This window comes from Monodelphis domestica, chromosome 3 (assembly GCF_027887165.1).
Source record: "Monodelphis domestica isolate mMonDom1 chromosome 3, mMonDom1.pri, whole genome shotgun sequence".
Lineage (NCBI taxonomy): Eukaryota > Metazoa > Chordata > Mammalia > Didelphimorphia > Didelphidae > Monodelphis > Monodelphis domestica.
Window position 1 is genome coordinate 268,242,808 of NC_077229.1, and position 15,831 is coordinate 268,258,638.

Below are 15,831 nucleotides of genomic sequence, written 5' to 3' on the forward strand. Positions count from 1 at the left end.
GTAATGAATAAGGCTAACCTTTCAAAGTCACCTTTTCTTGTAAACTTTGACAACCTATATACAGCCCAGTTGTTAAGCTGCTTAGAGGTCATTCCTCTTCCATTATCAATCACTGCAACTGCAGGTTTTCCTTGTGATTCATCAAAAAGCTATGAAGAAATAGTATGTTCAAAAAGAAAAGAATTATGAATACATGCAAAATTAAATCTGAAACAAATACAATTAATTCTATACATTAATCTTACCAATTTGATGTGAATACTTCGAATACCAGTATTACGTGAAGTAGCAGAGAGAGAGTTGTCGATCAATTCTGCAAGGGCAAATGCTAGAAAATATTAAGAAAAAAAAATATAGCACCACTTTTCAACTGCAGGACATTTTTTAAACAACAAGAATCTAAATGATTCTGGAAAACATAAAATGAGAACTTCTAGCTTTTAACTTTAAAGCTCTCCATAGAGAGTTTTGGGGCAGATCCAAATACTGCAACTCTATCTTCCTCTAAAACCTAGAATAAAGTTATAAATAACATCTGTTATGTTTCTAAATACTCTGATTATTTGTAAGTAATAGTTTGAACTCCATGAAAAATATTTATTACAACAGCAATGTAAACTTAAGAAATATTTACAAGTTACAAACCATTTTCCTCCAAAACCAGTTTAAGTCTGATATTGATTCCTAGACATAAATTTCTCAAACATGGCATTATTACTATGATCTAATAATAATTGTCACATCATTGAGATGTATCTGAATGCTAGTACCTAAGAGAGTAACTCTAAAACAAGCATGGCTTCCCTTCTTAAATAAGAGCTTAAAATTCTAAGCAGATTATACTGAATAAGGCTGAAATATAGAAATGTAGCTACCAAAATAATAATCATAATTTAAAATAAATATAGAATTTTTCATGAACCCATGCTACAAAGAAACCTAATCTTTTTTGTGCTAGGAATTGTATAGTTTCCTATCAGACATTCTACTCTAAATACTGACTTCATAGTGAAGAATCTGATTCATAACCATCATGAGTTTTTAAAATTAAAACAAATTAAAATATTAATTATTAAATATCTAATTACAAATAAAATTCCATAAGACTAATGGAAATGTGGTATTATAGAAAAAATACTGGAACTGCAGTTGGAAAACCTGTATTAAAATGTAGGCTCTGAGAAAAAAATGTTAAAGACAGTTTCTAGGATAAAGGTTTCTTATCTCAAGTATATAGAGAACTTTTGACAAATTTACAATGAGTCATTCCCCAACTGAAAAATGGTCAAAAGATATGAACAGGCAGTTTCTGGATGAAGAAATCAAGGCCATATATAGTCATGTTAAAAATATTCTAAATCATTATTGATTAGAGAAATAGAAATTAAAACAACTCTTAAGAAACCAACTCACATATTAGATTGGCTAATAATGTAGAAGGAGGAAATGAGAAAAAAAATTGGAACACTACTATACTATTGGTGGAACTTGAACTGATCCAACAACTGTGGAGAACAATTTGGAATTATGCCCAGAGTCATAAAGCTACATATACCCTTTGACCCAACCATAACAATATTATGTCTGTTTCCCCAAAGGAAAGTAACCTAGAAGTTCTAAAACAATAATAACAGCTCTCTTTGTGTTGGCAAAGAAGCAGAAATTGAGAGGATATCGATCAATTGGGGAATGACTAAGCAGGACATGGCATATGATTGTGATAGAATACATGTGGTATTATATATACACCTATGATGGAATACAATATGTGGTAAGAAAAAATGGGCAGGTTGATTCCAGAAACATGGAAACATTTGCATGAAAGAGTGAAATGAGCAGAACCAAGAGAACACTATTTACAATAGCCAATATTGTTAAAAGAATAATTGTGAATGTCCTCCAGAGAAAAGAAATGATAAATAGAAGTGTGTATGGTAAAATTTACATATTTAACACTGGCATGCACACAAATACATGCACACTTTTCCAAATGGTAGCTTTCTATATAGTGTGGGGTAGGAAGGGTGATACTTCAGAATTTAAAACATAACAAAAATAAAATTATTGTTCTCTACTATAAGTAATATGTGCCTTGTTTCACAAGCTGAACAGGGAAGTATATTATATAATATGTATAACCCTGTCCTTTTAGGGAATAGGCAACAGATTTTTGTATATAGCTAACGTGAGAATTTGTTTTTCTCTAAATCATATGTATCAGGTAGATCACATAACCACATAAAAAGTAGGAATAACCACATAAAATGTAGGTTTCATTTCTTTATCTGTTCAATTAGGAATCAATCTGTTCTATGATCCTTGTTCCTGCCCTTTTAATACCTAAGAAAACCATATATACATTTGATCAGTGAGTAAACTAGCATTTATTAATTACTTACTGTGTACCAAACACCATATTAAATAATGGGAACACAAATACACGCAGGTAGACCCTGCCCTAAAGAATATTACATTCTAATGGAGGAAGACACCATTGGCAGGGAGAGAAGCAGGGGAAATCAAAGTACCTAACAAAAGGGCAGGGGAGAAGGTACCCTATAAGAGAGAATGACAAAGTTCTGTATGAATGAGTCAGAAGTACAACATGAAAAGGAATGAAGATGTAATTGGCTGAGGCCTCTCCTCTTTAAAATGGAGGTTTTGCTGTGATACCCTTTGATCCTGTGATGCCACTACTAGGTTTGTATACCAAAGAAATTTTTTTAAAAACTGGAAAAGGATCTACTTTTACAAAAATATTTACTGCAGCCCTTTTTATGGTGGCAAAGAATTGGGATTTAAATAGATGTCCCTCAATTGAGGAATGGCTAAACAAATTATGGTACATCACAATAATGGGATACTATTATGCTATAAGGAATGATGAACAGGATGATTTCAGAAAGAGCTAGAATACCTACATAATCTGATGCAGCGTGGAATAAGGAGGACCAGGAGAACATTGTACACAGTAACTGAAATATTGTGGAATGATCAAATGTTATAGACTCTGCTACTACTAGCAATGCAAATGATCCAGGACAATTCTGAAGGACTTATAAAAAAAAATGCTATCTTCCTCCAGAAAAAGAACTGTTGGAGTCAGAATAAGGATCAAAGCATACTATCTTTCACTTTAGTTTATTTGTATTTTTTCAATAATGAAAAATATGGAAATATGTTTTGCATGATAATACATGTTTAACCCAGTTCAAATTGATTACCATCTCTGGAAGGGAGCAGGGAAGGGAGAGAAGGAGATAATTTTGACCTTATAATATCAGAAAACATTTGTGGAAACTTACTGCATGTAATTGAAAAAAAAAAAGAATCTTTTAAAATTTTAATTTAATTTTTTAAAAGGGAAAAAAATTAGAAGTTTTGGAAGGAACTAGTCAATCTGAGGAAAACACTGACATGGGGCAGAGATGTATGAACTTCCAGAGTGAAGAGGATTCTATGGCATGGAAGACACAGTCCTCTGGAGATGAATCAAGAATGAAATCTAGAGAGGAAAAACTACATCAAAACCATCAATATATTAAGTACTTAATACACATTTGTTGAGTGTGGTCAAAGATAAATACTTAATATGTGTGGAGGAACAATCAGGAAAACCAGTGATGGAAGCTAAAGATTATCTCATAGCAGCAGCCTATCTTCCCATATATCCTCAATAGTTATTTATTTAACTACCACTATGGCAAAAGGATTTCCTGTTTAACAAGTCTAGATCAAGGAAAAACACATCAGTCTAGCTTCATGTCACTAGCCATGGGTTGTTCTCTGCGGTCACCTGAAACATCAAACCATATATTCCTTCTCTACGATACAGAAGTATAACCAAACTATAACTGTCAGCCCAGGGTTGGCAATGGAACTAGAGATAAATCTTTTAATCATCTCAAAATGCCAAAGGATAAATACACTTCTAATATCTTCTTTTTTCTACTTTTTTTAAAAGGAAAAAATCCTTACCTTCTGTCTTGGAAGCAATATTGTGTATTGGCAGAAGAGTAGTAAGGGCAAGGCCACTGGGAAGTGACTTATCCAGGGTCAAATTGCTAGGAAGGATTTAAGGCCACATTAGGACCTCCTATCTCTCTAGGCCTGGCTCTCAATCCACTGGGTCACTTAGTTGCTCTGTTAAAAGTTTCTTTTAAACCACTTACCCTCAATTCCATACTACTCTCCCCAAAAGGATTAGTCAAAAAATATTTATTTTTCCAAGTTTTAAAAACAAATTTTGATTAAGAAACCACTGAAAATCATGCTAACAATAACAGCAAAATATTGGCCATTTAAATGAAAAGTTTAATCCATAAACTACTGAGATGAGACATTTTTTTAAAAATCACATACCTTTATCTACATTCAAGTTATTGCTAATAGACTGAAAATATTATAGTCAAAAGAGGTACTTCCCTACTTAAAATGCCTTTAAAAAATAAATGGCTCTTTGGGAACCTGAAAAAAAAAAACAGTTCAAGAAGTTTCGTGTAGACTGATCTATTATTATACTACAGTGTAAAAAATTATGTCTATTATTGCAATAGAGAAGTTGCCTTATGCAAACTGATGCAAAAGAAAGATCAAGAATATATACACAAATGACTACAACAAAGTACAACAAACGAGAATAAACTGAATGCTATGTGATTATATAATGACCAAACTTGGCCCCAAAGAAGAGTTATTAGAATAAATCATCCTCTTCTTTGCAAAGTGGTGGTACTATAGCTGTGAAACATCACTTATGAGGTTTGGTTGAAATATTGGTTAATTCTGATTTTTTTTTCCTTTTTTTATTCCTCAACATATATAGATATTTCTCATATTAAAGATGGCTCTCTCAAAGGAATAGGGGAAAGGGGAAATATTGAAAAATGCAAGTGATATAGAAATTAAAGATTTCAATTAAAATATGTTTTTAAAGAATGATCTGAAATTTAAAGCTAAACACTATCACTCACCTCAATGAAAGAGATATTGTCTCCACAGATACAAATCACAAATCTGCTGCACATTCTCATTCTGAAAAATTGTTCTCCATATCATCTGGAGAAGCAATACCCTGAAACCTTTCTTCTGTATTTATTAATATTCTGAGGTTAACAGTGAAGTACTTGGGCAATCCATCTCTTGGCTCCTCTGATCTCATTACAAAAAACTGATATCTTTTCAGTGACCTCCTGAGCCAAAGCCCTTGTTGGTGGTTATAACACTATACTTTAGTTACGCCTACTCTACACACAACCTAATGCCGCTTTGGTGAGAATTTAAAAATCAATTTCCAAAAATTCAAAATTATAAGAAATCCAACGGACAATAACAACTGAATAAACTATCAAAAATATAAATACTGTGCTGCCATGACCATATCTAATTGACGTAAATTCTCATAGGGTCAGCTTTTATCAATAAAATGGCAGGTCTTAACCATAACATCTCTTAGGGCCTTCCAAGCTACAAAATTCTACAATTCCCTAAGAGAGATAGTATAAATTTCAAAACTACTCCACCCTATTCAGACCATTCTTTAGAAGATCAAATTTAGCTATTTCCTGATCAATAACAATAGAGATACTTGAAATAACCAAATCAGATCTTGGAAACTACATTCTCCACCCACCTCAGGGTAACAAGATTAGGAAGGGCTGCAGCAAACTCAAGATTTAATTATTTGAGAATATGGCCTTCAATAGACATGTGCAAAAAAAGGACAAACCTCTGGGTGGTCCTAGGTAAAGCTAGAGCTACCATTGGCATATGTGAGGCGCAGGAAGTGAGGTAGAGAACAGCCTCTAGAATTCTCCTGACTTCCTGGGAGGAGGGCAAGAATCAATTTGAGGCTGGTGCTTGGAGGTGGAGGAGCCCTGTGAACTGCTTTCCTTCTGATTGGTCAAGTGAGTGATGAGGTTTAATCCCTTTCCTTACCTTGGCTATCCAAGACATTAATGCCAGCTTTGGCTCAGCCTGAGCCAGCGTGGTTCTGGGTTAAACGTCTGTCCTTCTCTCTCTTATCCTTCTCTCTCTCCCCCTAATATTTTCTTCCTCCTGTTTGTAATTAAAACACCATAAAAATTTGGCAGCTGACTTGAGTGTTTCATTTAGGAATGGCATAAGTGAATTCCTTGGCGACCTTAAATTAAAATGTATCAGTCTTTTAAAGTGATTTTAATATCACAATTTGGCTGACCACGAAAGTCTAACAAGTACCCTCAATAAACTTCCTGAATTTTCATGCCTGTCACTGTACTTTCTCCTCAGTCAGTCAGTCCTTTTAAACAGCTAACTTGGCTTAAAGGACACAGCTGCTAGAACAGATGAGTATAAAAAACTTCTCTCTTCTCTTTTCTCCTTAAGTTAAATTGAAATCAGCAGTTGTTTTTTTTTCCTTTTTATCTTAAGGGGCAGCTGGGTGGATCAGTGGATTGAGAGCCAGGCCTAGAGACAAAAGGTTCTAGGTTCAAATCTGATCTCAGATACTTCCCAGCTGCATGACTCTGATAGCTATACAGATAGCTAAATATAGTTAGCTGACCCTTGTTGATTAGCAGTGAGGAAACTCTGAAAAACGGAGACCTTGCTTCGATCTCTCACAACAAAAAAAAACACCTAGACCACCAAAGTACAAAGCCCATTTTCCTGCTTTCGTGCTTCTCTCCTTAAATTAGATAGAATACAGCTGTTTGAAATCTTAGCAACCCTAAGGTCCTGGCTCGGAGAGCTGTTTCTAAATATCCTTTCCTTTAGGGAACAACTGCCTATATTAGGAGTGGAAAAAACCTGTGGAAAATTTTGGCTTTGTCCTCCCAACATGTATTGTGAAGACCATTAGAAAATAATTACAAAATATATATATATAAATGAATACTACATTCTTCGACATTTATACGGTGGTTGAATAATTAGGGACATTGAATAATATAGCAAACCTCCAATTTTTTATATTAATAGGTAATATCATCTTTGTACTCCTCAGCACTGTGTTTAGAGATGCTAACATAAAAAAATTAATTGAAGCTGAAATTCAGAAAAACACCAAAAAAATTGAGGACATAAAAAAGATGCAAGAGAACATACAAGCCCAGTTTAAAAACTTAAAATGCTTCTTAAAGGATCAATTGGCAAACATCCACCCTACCAGAAACAGACTTGTTTCAGAACCTTTGAATGAGGAAATTTCCTTCCCTGAAATAGAAATGGAAAACACCTTCCCTATAGCTCAGTTAACAGACTGCTTCTCTCATGTAGTGCAAATTTTGACTGAATTTAATCCCCAAAACCCTTCCCCTACAATCCCAGTTTCTCATGTTCCCTCTCCTACCAAAAACCAAATTCCAATCCAAAGGAGGTCTCGTCCTCCTAGAGAAACTTGTCCTAGTCAAACTGACCCACAGGTACAAAATTCAACTAGAGGCCTGTTTCCTCTAAGAGAAATACCTGAAATAGGACGGAATGGGGATGTGGTGACTTTAAGACACAGGATACCATTTACTCCCCAAGAAATAAATGAATTTACACGAAATATCCCCACATATGAACAAGATCCCTTTCTAGTAACAAAAAAGATGGGAGAAATATTTTTTAAGTATAATCCATATTACAAGGATGTTGAGAACTTGCTATAGGCTTTTTTAACTGAACCTGAGAAAAATAAAATAATTGCTAATATCAACAAAACCCGGGGGTGTAATGCAGCATAATGGCCATCTCAGGATCCCGAATGGGACTATAACAACCCTGAGGATTATCTACAACTATACCGTTGTAGAGAAGCCATCCTTATACCAATGAGGGAATGTGCAGACAGTACAGATAAGTGGATGGAATTTGAAAAAATTAAGCAAAAGGAGGAAGAAACACCCTCCAGATTAATGGATAGAATAATCGAGTTTGGGGACAGATACTTGGATTGGAACCTAACTAAAGAGAATAGCTTAAGACAAGTTAGAAGGATCTTTGTCAATAACTCTTGCAAAGCAATTAAGAATTATTTTAGAACATATTGTACAAGATGGTCAGAGATGGACCTTGAAGAATTGTGGAAAAAAGCTATATATATTTTAAAGGGAAACAAAGAAAAGGAGGAAGAAACTAATGATGCCATGGAGGAAATGAAGAAACAAATGAGATGTGTAAAAGATAAGACAGCTAAACTAGAAAGTAGGCATGATAATGAACCAATGGCACTTGCCCCTCTCCAGAAATCTAATTATCAATCCATTATCTGCACTTCTGTGGGAAGAAGGGCTATAATATGGTAGAGTGTAGAGCTTTTCTCAAGGTTATAAGAAGGAATACTCGGATTAATAACAACTAAAGAAGTGATAATTCTAGAAATAAATATAATTATGTAAACCACAACTTTTGGAACGATGATTATAGGAATAGATACTGGGAAAATAATAACTCAAATCCAATGACTCCACAACAATATATAAAAAATGGTGCTCGTCCAAAAAATACTCGACGAGCTAATGCCCCTCAGGGGGTGCCCTTCAGGGGGGCGCTCAAGGAACTTCCCAAACGCAATGAAGGTGTCCAGGGGGAGGGAGGGGAAGGACTGGAACACAGGAATCATAGGACACAACCATTGATTTTTCTGGACCCTGATGTCCTACTACTACCAGTTGTCCCTATCCACTACCCCCCCCATACTAATGAGCCCCATGTTACTTTAAAGGTGGGTAACACCTATAATGTTTGTCTATTAGACACTGGAGCTTCCTGGTCTGTATTAAAGAGAACACTTGATTTATAATGTAATTCTGTTGGCTCAGAGAATGTAATGGAAGTATCAGGAATACCCCTAAGAGTTAAAAGACTTCCCCTGGAATGGTGTCTGTAGGAGCCCTAAAGGTACAACATTCCTTCCTTTTGATGCCTGACTCCCCTTGAAATTTGCTGGGGATGGACCTTTTATGCAAACTCAGAGCCACAATAACTTGCTCACCAGATGGTTCCTTATAATTGGAAATACTGGAGGAATCTTTAAATTTACTCCCTGTAATTCTCTCAGAGAGTCAGGAGGAAAAACAGCATTCCACCTTTGCAATACCAGAAGATATACCAGAGTCTCTTTGGGCCACATCTTCTTCTGATGTAGGCTTACTTAAGTCAGCTGTTCCTGTGCAGATAAAAACTAAATCTAGCCCACCTCCTTCCATTCCTCAATATCCCCTCTCAAAAGAGGCAATTGAGGGAATTACCCCAGTAATTAACTCATTAATTGCACAGGGAATAAAAATCCCTTGTAAATCTGAATACAACACACCCATCTTGCCCGTTAAAAAAACAAAAAGAGGGCCTGATGGTAAACACCTCCGACACTAAACAGACACTCCATAGTTTCCAATATCAATACTATTATTTCTTCTATTCCTAGCACAGATACATACTTTAAAGTAGTAGACTTGTGCTCAGCCTTCTTTTCCATACCCATTCATGAAAACTCCAGGCATATCTTTGCTTTCACCTGGCAGGGCCGCCAATACTCCTAGAGTCTTTTGCCACAATGTTTCATAGACAGTCCAAGCTTATTTGCGCAAATTTTGAGCCAAGATACAGATAATATAAAATTTAAAAACAGCAAATTAATCAAGTACATAGATGATCTACTCTTGGCTTCAACAGATGCTGAAACATGTCAGGAAGATAGCAAACACCTTCTTTTGGAATTACACAAAAGAGGGCATAAGATCTCAAATGATAAGGTTCAGTGGTGCCTCCCTAAAGTAGAATATTTGGGGTTCATCCTGACTGAGGGTCCCCTCTTTATTTCTCCCAAATGAATTGAGAATATTTAAAAATTTAAGAGGTCCTACCACTAAGAAAAAGTTGAGAGCAGTTTGGGGAGCAACAGGGTTTTGTAGACAATGTATTCCTTGCTATGGGGGAATTACTAAACCCCATATAGCACTAAGAAGGGATTCAGTCCCTGAACCCCTCAAATTAGAAACAGAATACCTGTCAGCTCTATCAGACCTAAAAAAGGCTATCCTGTCTGCCCCTGCTCTAGGCATCCCAGAATACAACAAGCCATTTACTTTGTAGGTACATGAGCAAAGAGGGGTAGCTTCAGGTGTTTTAACTCAGAGGTTGGGACCTTCTCAGCACCTAATTGCTTATTATTCTGCCCAACTGGACCCAGTAGCATCAGGAGCACCACCATGTCTTAGAGGAGTAGCTGCTACAGCCTTACTAATGACAAAAACTGTTGATCTAATATTGGGATGCCCATTAACAATTATGTTCCCACATGAGATAGAAGCATTGTTGTTAAGTCATAGAACACAGGCATTTTCAGATCAGCGAATTACAAGGTATGAAATAACCTTGTTAAACAATGAAAATGTTACCTTGAAGCTTTGTTCAACTCTTAACCCTGCTACCTTGCTTCCAGATTTACCAACTTCAGGAGAACCATTACAAAGTTGTGAAACACTAGTGTCCATGGCAGAAAAGCCTCGAGATGATCTTTTGGACACTCACTTAAACAACTCAGATCTGGTCTTATTTACTGATGATTCTTCTTTTATGAGATGGCATACACTACACTGGAGCTGCTGTAGTCACAGAATTTGCCACTGAGTGGTCAGCTTCGCTGCCCTCTAATATTAGCGCTCAAGGGGCAGAACTCATAGCTCTCAAACATGCCTGAATAATTGCCAAGGATAAAAAGGCAACAATTTATATGGATTCTAGATATGCTTTTGGCATCTGTCAGTCAGTCAGGATGCTATGGCTCCAGAGAGGATTTTTAACCTCAGCTGGAAAATACATAGCTAATGCAGAAATTATTAATGAAGTTCTTTCTGCTGTCAAACTGCCTGAAGCCCTAGCTGTCGTTCATTGCTCTGCACATACAGGTGGCTCTGACCCTGTCTCTAGGGAAAATGAGCGAGAAGATACTGCTACAAAGCTAGCAGCCATAGAAGGGCCTGGATTAATTTTAACAGTATCACTTTCCTATAATGAAAAGGAAGTGGAAAAATGGAAACAAAAATTTAAAGCAAAACAGATTAATGGAGTATGGTTGTCACTTGAAGGGAAACCCCTGCTCCCTAGAAGTTTCTATAACCAAATTTGCCAATCTATTCATAAAAATGGTCATTTTGGCACCCAGGGCATCATGGACTCTGTTAAGAGAGTATGGATAGCCCCTATAACTACCATAGCCTCTAAAGTGTGTTCAGCCTGCTCTACCTGCCAAGCATATAACCAACACAGCTTTCGTGGAAAAGCTTTCGGTGGGCATCCCCTGGCTTACACACCTTTTAAGCACCTACAGATAGATTTCATAAAAATGTCAAAAGCCGGACATTATAAATTTTGTCTAGTCATACTAGATCAACTGACCAGGTGGCCGGAAGCATTTCCTGCAACCCGAACCACAGTGGCTTTTGTTGCTAAGGTGCTTTTAAAAGAAATGATTCCTCATTTTGGCCTGCCAGCACATACTGATTCAGATAGAGGAAGTCATTTTACTGATTCTGTCTTAAACCAAATATACTCTTTCTTGGGGATATACTCCCCAATTCCATGTTCCATATCATCCCCAGAGCTCAGGCCAAGTGGAAAGGATGAATAAAGAACTTAAAACTATGATTGGCAAATTATGCACTGAGAAGCATTTAAAATGGACTGAAATTCTCCCTCTGGCCCTATTTTAAATTAGAAGCAGGCCTAGAGGAGACTTACATATCTCACCATTTGAGATGCTTTTTAGACATCTGCTATCCAGGCTAAGCCTTTCTCCCTGGGAATATACATCACTATGAGGGGGGAGATACTACTATTGCTTCCTATATACAGGAATTACAGCATAAACTGCGTGAACTCCATGAATCCGGAACTGCAGTACAAGCTGGACCACTAGATTTTTCACTTCACAACCTGAACCCAGGAGACAAGGTGTATATTAAGAATTTCTAGCGTACTGGAACAACCCGGCCTTCCTGGGAAGGGCCATTCCAAATATTGTTAACCACTCCAACATCTATAAACGTTGGAGAGAAGGACTCTTAGATTCATTGCTCACATGTAAAGAGAGCATCTTCTGTTGAGACTGATTGACTGTATCCTATCATATAAATTGGTGATAATAAACCACTGACAAGTGGATGATGTTTTTGAAAAACATATTGAATTCCTGATTTTTTTCTTCTCTTTCCCTTATTTTTTTATTATTGATTTTCTTTTGAATATTTGATTTACCCTCCTTTTCCTCATTTCTTGTACAAAACGTACATACAATTAAAATTTCTTTTCTCTCTCTCTGCAGTAATACAAGTTTAAAATATACATACTTGCTATATTATTAATATACAGCCAAACAGCTTTAGACTGTGGGAATCTGCCATTTATTGATAAAATGTTATGGGACTATGATTAATGTTTGAGTCTGATTCCAGGAAATGGGATAAAAACAAGGAGCACAGACTTAACCTGAATAGTTCCAAAAGAGCACACAGGAAATCCCAATGTGAACTCAAGGTTGCGACGCTTGACATATGTTGTCGTAGGACTTCCTTCTATCTACACTCTTTATGAAGTACTCCTATAAGTACCAAAAATTTGACTATCATGCTGACCAGGCAATGATGCTTCCCTATCAAAATAGAATTCTAGTTCCTTTCCTTCTTATAATATGGCAACGTCCTATAGTCTTGGCTGCAAATGGGTAAGTGAAATATTATTGCACTCTGTCCTACAGACTTGTGGGATAGAAATTACTTTAAATTGGACCTTTACAAGGGCCCATTATGAAGTTATTCTTGTTTACTCAACATTTTATACATAGATTTTGGTATTTTGATTCTCATTTTTTATTTTTTTCTTCCCTTTCTCCCAAAAGTTAACTTTCTTCCATATTTTTTTCCTTTATATATTTTGTTTTGTTTGTTGTTTGTTTTGTTTTTATTTTTTTTTGAATTCTTTTAATAACTGACTCATACACCCCATAACTCGACAATGCATCATGAGCTGAAGTGGATTTTTTTTTTTAACACCCACTTCAGGGGGGATTGTATTTTAATAAAAATCCAAGATTTTTGAAGTTTGTTGTTTGAGAAAGATCTTCAAGGAAGAAGCTTGCTAACTTCTAAATCCAGAGAATGAACTGTTGCAGAAAGATGCCAGAAAACCTACATTATTACATCAAAATCAAGAATGAACCTTGGGGTGTGGTTGATTGAACTGAAGGTTGATTGAATTTATTTTGAATGTATACTCTTCTGCCAAAGGGGACTGCCCCCTAATTGGTTTTTGTAAATGCGCCCAGCAAAACATTGGTTTTGTTGTCTCTCCCTCCTATTTTTCCCTTATCTCTAACTATTGTAATTTCATAGCTGGTATGTTTACAAGAGCCATTGGAGAGACTAGTCTTCCTCAGGCCTCAGGAGGAATTGTGAATTTCAAAACTACTCCACCCTAATCAGACCATTCTTTAGAAGATCGAATTTAGCTATTTCCTGATCAATAACAATAGAGATACTTGGAATAACCAAATCAGATCTTGGAAACCTACATTCTCTATCCTACTCAGTGTAACAAGATTAGGAAGTGCTGCAGCAAACTCAAGATTTAATTATTTGAGAATATGGCCTTCAACATATATGTGCAAAAAAAGGACAGACCTCTGGGCGGTCCTAGGTCAAGCTAGAGCTACCATTGGCACATGTGAGATGCAGGAAGTGAGGTAGAGAACAGCCTCTAGAATTCTCGTGACTTCCTGGGAGGAGTCAGTTCAAGGCTGGTGCTTGGAGATGGAGGAGCCCTACGGACTGCTTTCCTTCAAATTGGCCAAGTGAGTGATAAGGACTAATCCCTTTCCTTGCCTTTGACTATCCAAGGCCTTAATGCCCGCTTTGGCTCAGCCTGAACCAGAGTGGATCTGGGTTAAATTTCTTTCCTTTTCTCCCTTATCCTTCTCTCTCTCCCTCCCTCTAATACTTTCTTCCTCCTGTTTGTAATTAAAACACCATAAAAATTTGGCAGCTGACTTGAGTGTTTCATTTAGGAATTACATAAGTGAATTCCTTGGCAACCTTAAATTAATATATATCAGTCTTTTAAAGTGATTTCAATATCACAATAGCTAAGTAAAGGTGATTGCCATTTGAAAATCAAAGGAAGCCAGAACTGGGAATAATTATCCTGAAGCAGATTTGAATAAGCTGTTTTCAAGTATATTGAAGGTAGAAGAGGGATTAAGAAGGGGCTGTTTTGTCCTATAACAGATACAGGAACTATAAATAGAAAATATAAAAGAAGCAAATTTAGACTTAAGGGTGAAAAAAACCTTCCTAACAATGATATCTACCCAAAACTGAAGTGGGAAACCTAGGAAATTAATAAGTTTCCCCTCAATGAAGATCAAGCAGATGCTAGATCTATACATACTGAGGAATGCTGTGCAGTAGGACCTCTGAAGTTCTTTCCAAGTATAATATTCTGTGATTCCATGGGTGGAAGTGAAAAGTCTTTAAAAGAAACTTCTACACATTGATTTATATTATTGATACTAATGTATCTAGTATTTCTAACTTAATACTCATTGAATGGCATGAGTGCTTGTTGTAAAGTTTTTAAAAGAAATTTAAATGATTATTTATATTAAGGATACTATGATAATTGTTTCTTGGGGATATATATGTTGAAGATCTGTGATTTCATCCTAACATAATACAATTAGAGCCAGAACAATCCTTAAAATCCCCCAGTCCAACTCTTTCTTTAACTTTACAAATAGAAAATGAAGACTGGGAACAAGAAGTGATATGGAATATTACAAAGCTAGCAAGTGACAAGGATTAGATTCAAACTATGACTTCTATGTTCCCTGACACCAAATTTTGCATATTTCACCATATTGCACCCTTTCACCATATTTCACAAATGTGAAAGTTACCTCAGTTGCACAATGTGATTTTCATGTGTTTGTCATACAGAAATTCACTGTCATCTAAAAATAACTGTTCTAAAACCTTCAAAGTTCCAAAACTGTATTTAATAATTTTACTACTTCATGGAGTTCAGGATGAGTAATAATTCCAGAAATGGGATCACAAGGGTATTTGTTTGTTGAACTGTGAAAACAAGTCATGCAAATCTTAATTAACACACACACCAAATAGTTTGTTCCCTATGGTAATTGTTTAAATCTGTTGGAAATCTATACAAAAGAACAGCAAGTTATTTTAAAACTTTTAAGAAGTATTACCTAATGAAATCAATTTCTTAACAACATGTTACAATACATCAGATTGGAAGAAATGCTAAAAGTCCAAAAATAGTAAATATTAGAAGAACTATAGGAAGAAGAGTTATGAAGTGAGACAACGATTTAGGAAAAGAATGTCATTAACAAATGTCTCTAAACCTTTTGACCCAGCAATGTCACATACAGGTACAAAAGACATGAGGAAATGCACAATACATACAAAAAATATCTATAACAGCACCTTTCATTCAGCTTTCCCCAATTCTTATACATTATAGCCACTCCCTCACCAATTTTTTATAAATTACATCACTATTGTAAAAAAATTTATATATTTTAGCAGTTTAGATTAAATTGTCTTCTTTTAAATCTTCACATTATGTTTATAGTCATAGATGGAGAGCTTTCTCAATATTTCCACAAATTTTCTCACATAAACAAACCAAGTGTAGCAAAATGATGATATAGCTAAAATGGGTCATGCTTTAACATCATGATACTGTTATCCTTATATTTTTCATAGCTGGGCTAAAATAAATTGAAAACTAGTCTTCAAAAACTGCTTTAATCACCCATGCTTTCTTCACTGAAACCCAAAGAAT

General features: G+C 35.7%; 1 protein-coding gene across 5 annotated transcripts in view; it reads right to left on the reverse strand.

Annotated features, from left to right (window-relative positions):
* Positions 1 to 15,831, reverse strand: part of SMCHD1 (structural maintenance of chromosomes flexible hinge domain containing 1) — a 229,644-nt gene that overhangs the window by 177,382 nt on the left and 36,431 nt on the right. For all 5 annotated transcript variants that reach the window (XR_008917679.1, XR_008917678.1, XM_056823757.1 and 2 more), the window contains exons 4-5: positions 246 to 328; positions 19 to 149 (exon numbers count right to left, since the gene is read on the reverse strand). Coding sequence is in view for 3 of the 5 variants with exons in the window: in XM_056823757.1 (XP_056679735.1) it covers positions 19 to 149; positions 246 to 328 (214 nt within the window). In the remaining 2 variants the exon portion in view is untranslated. The remainder of the gene's footprint in view (positions 1 to 18; positions 150 to 245; positions 329 to 15,831) is intronic.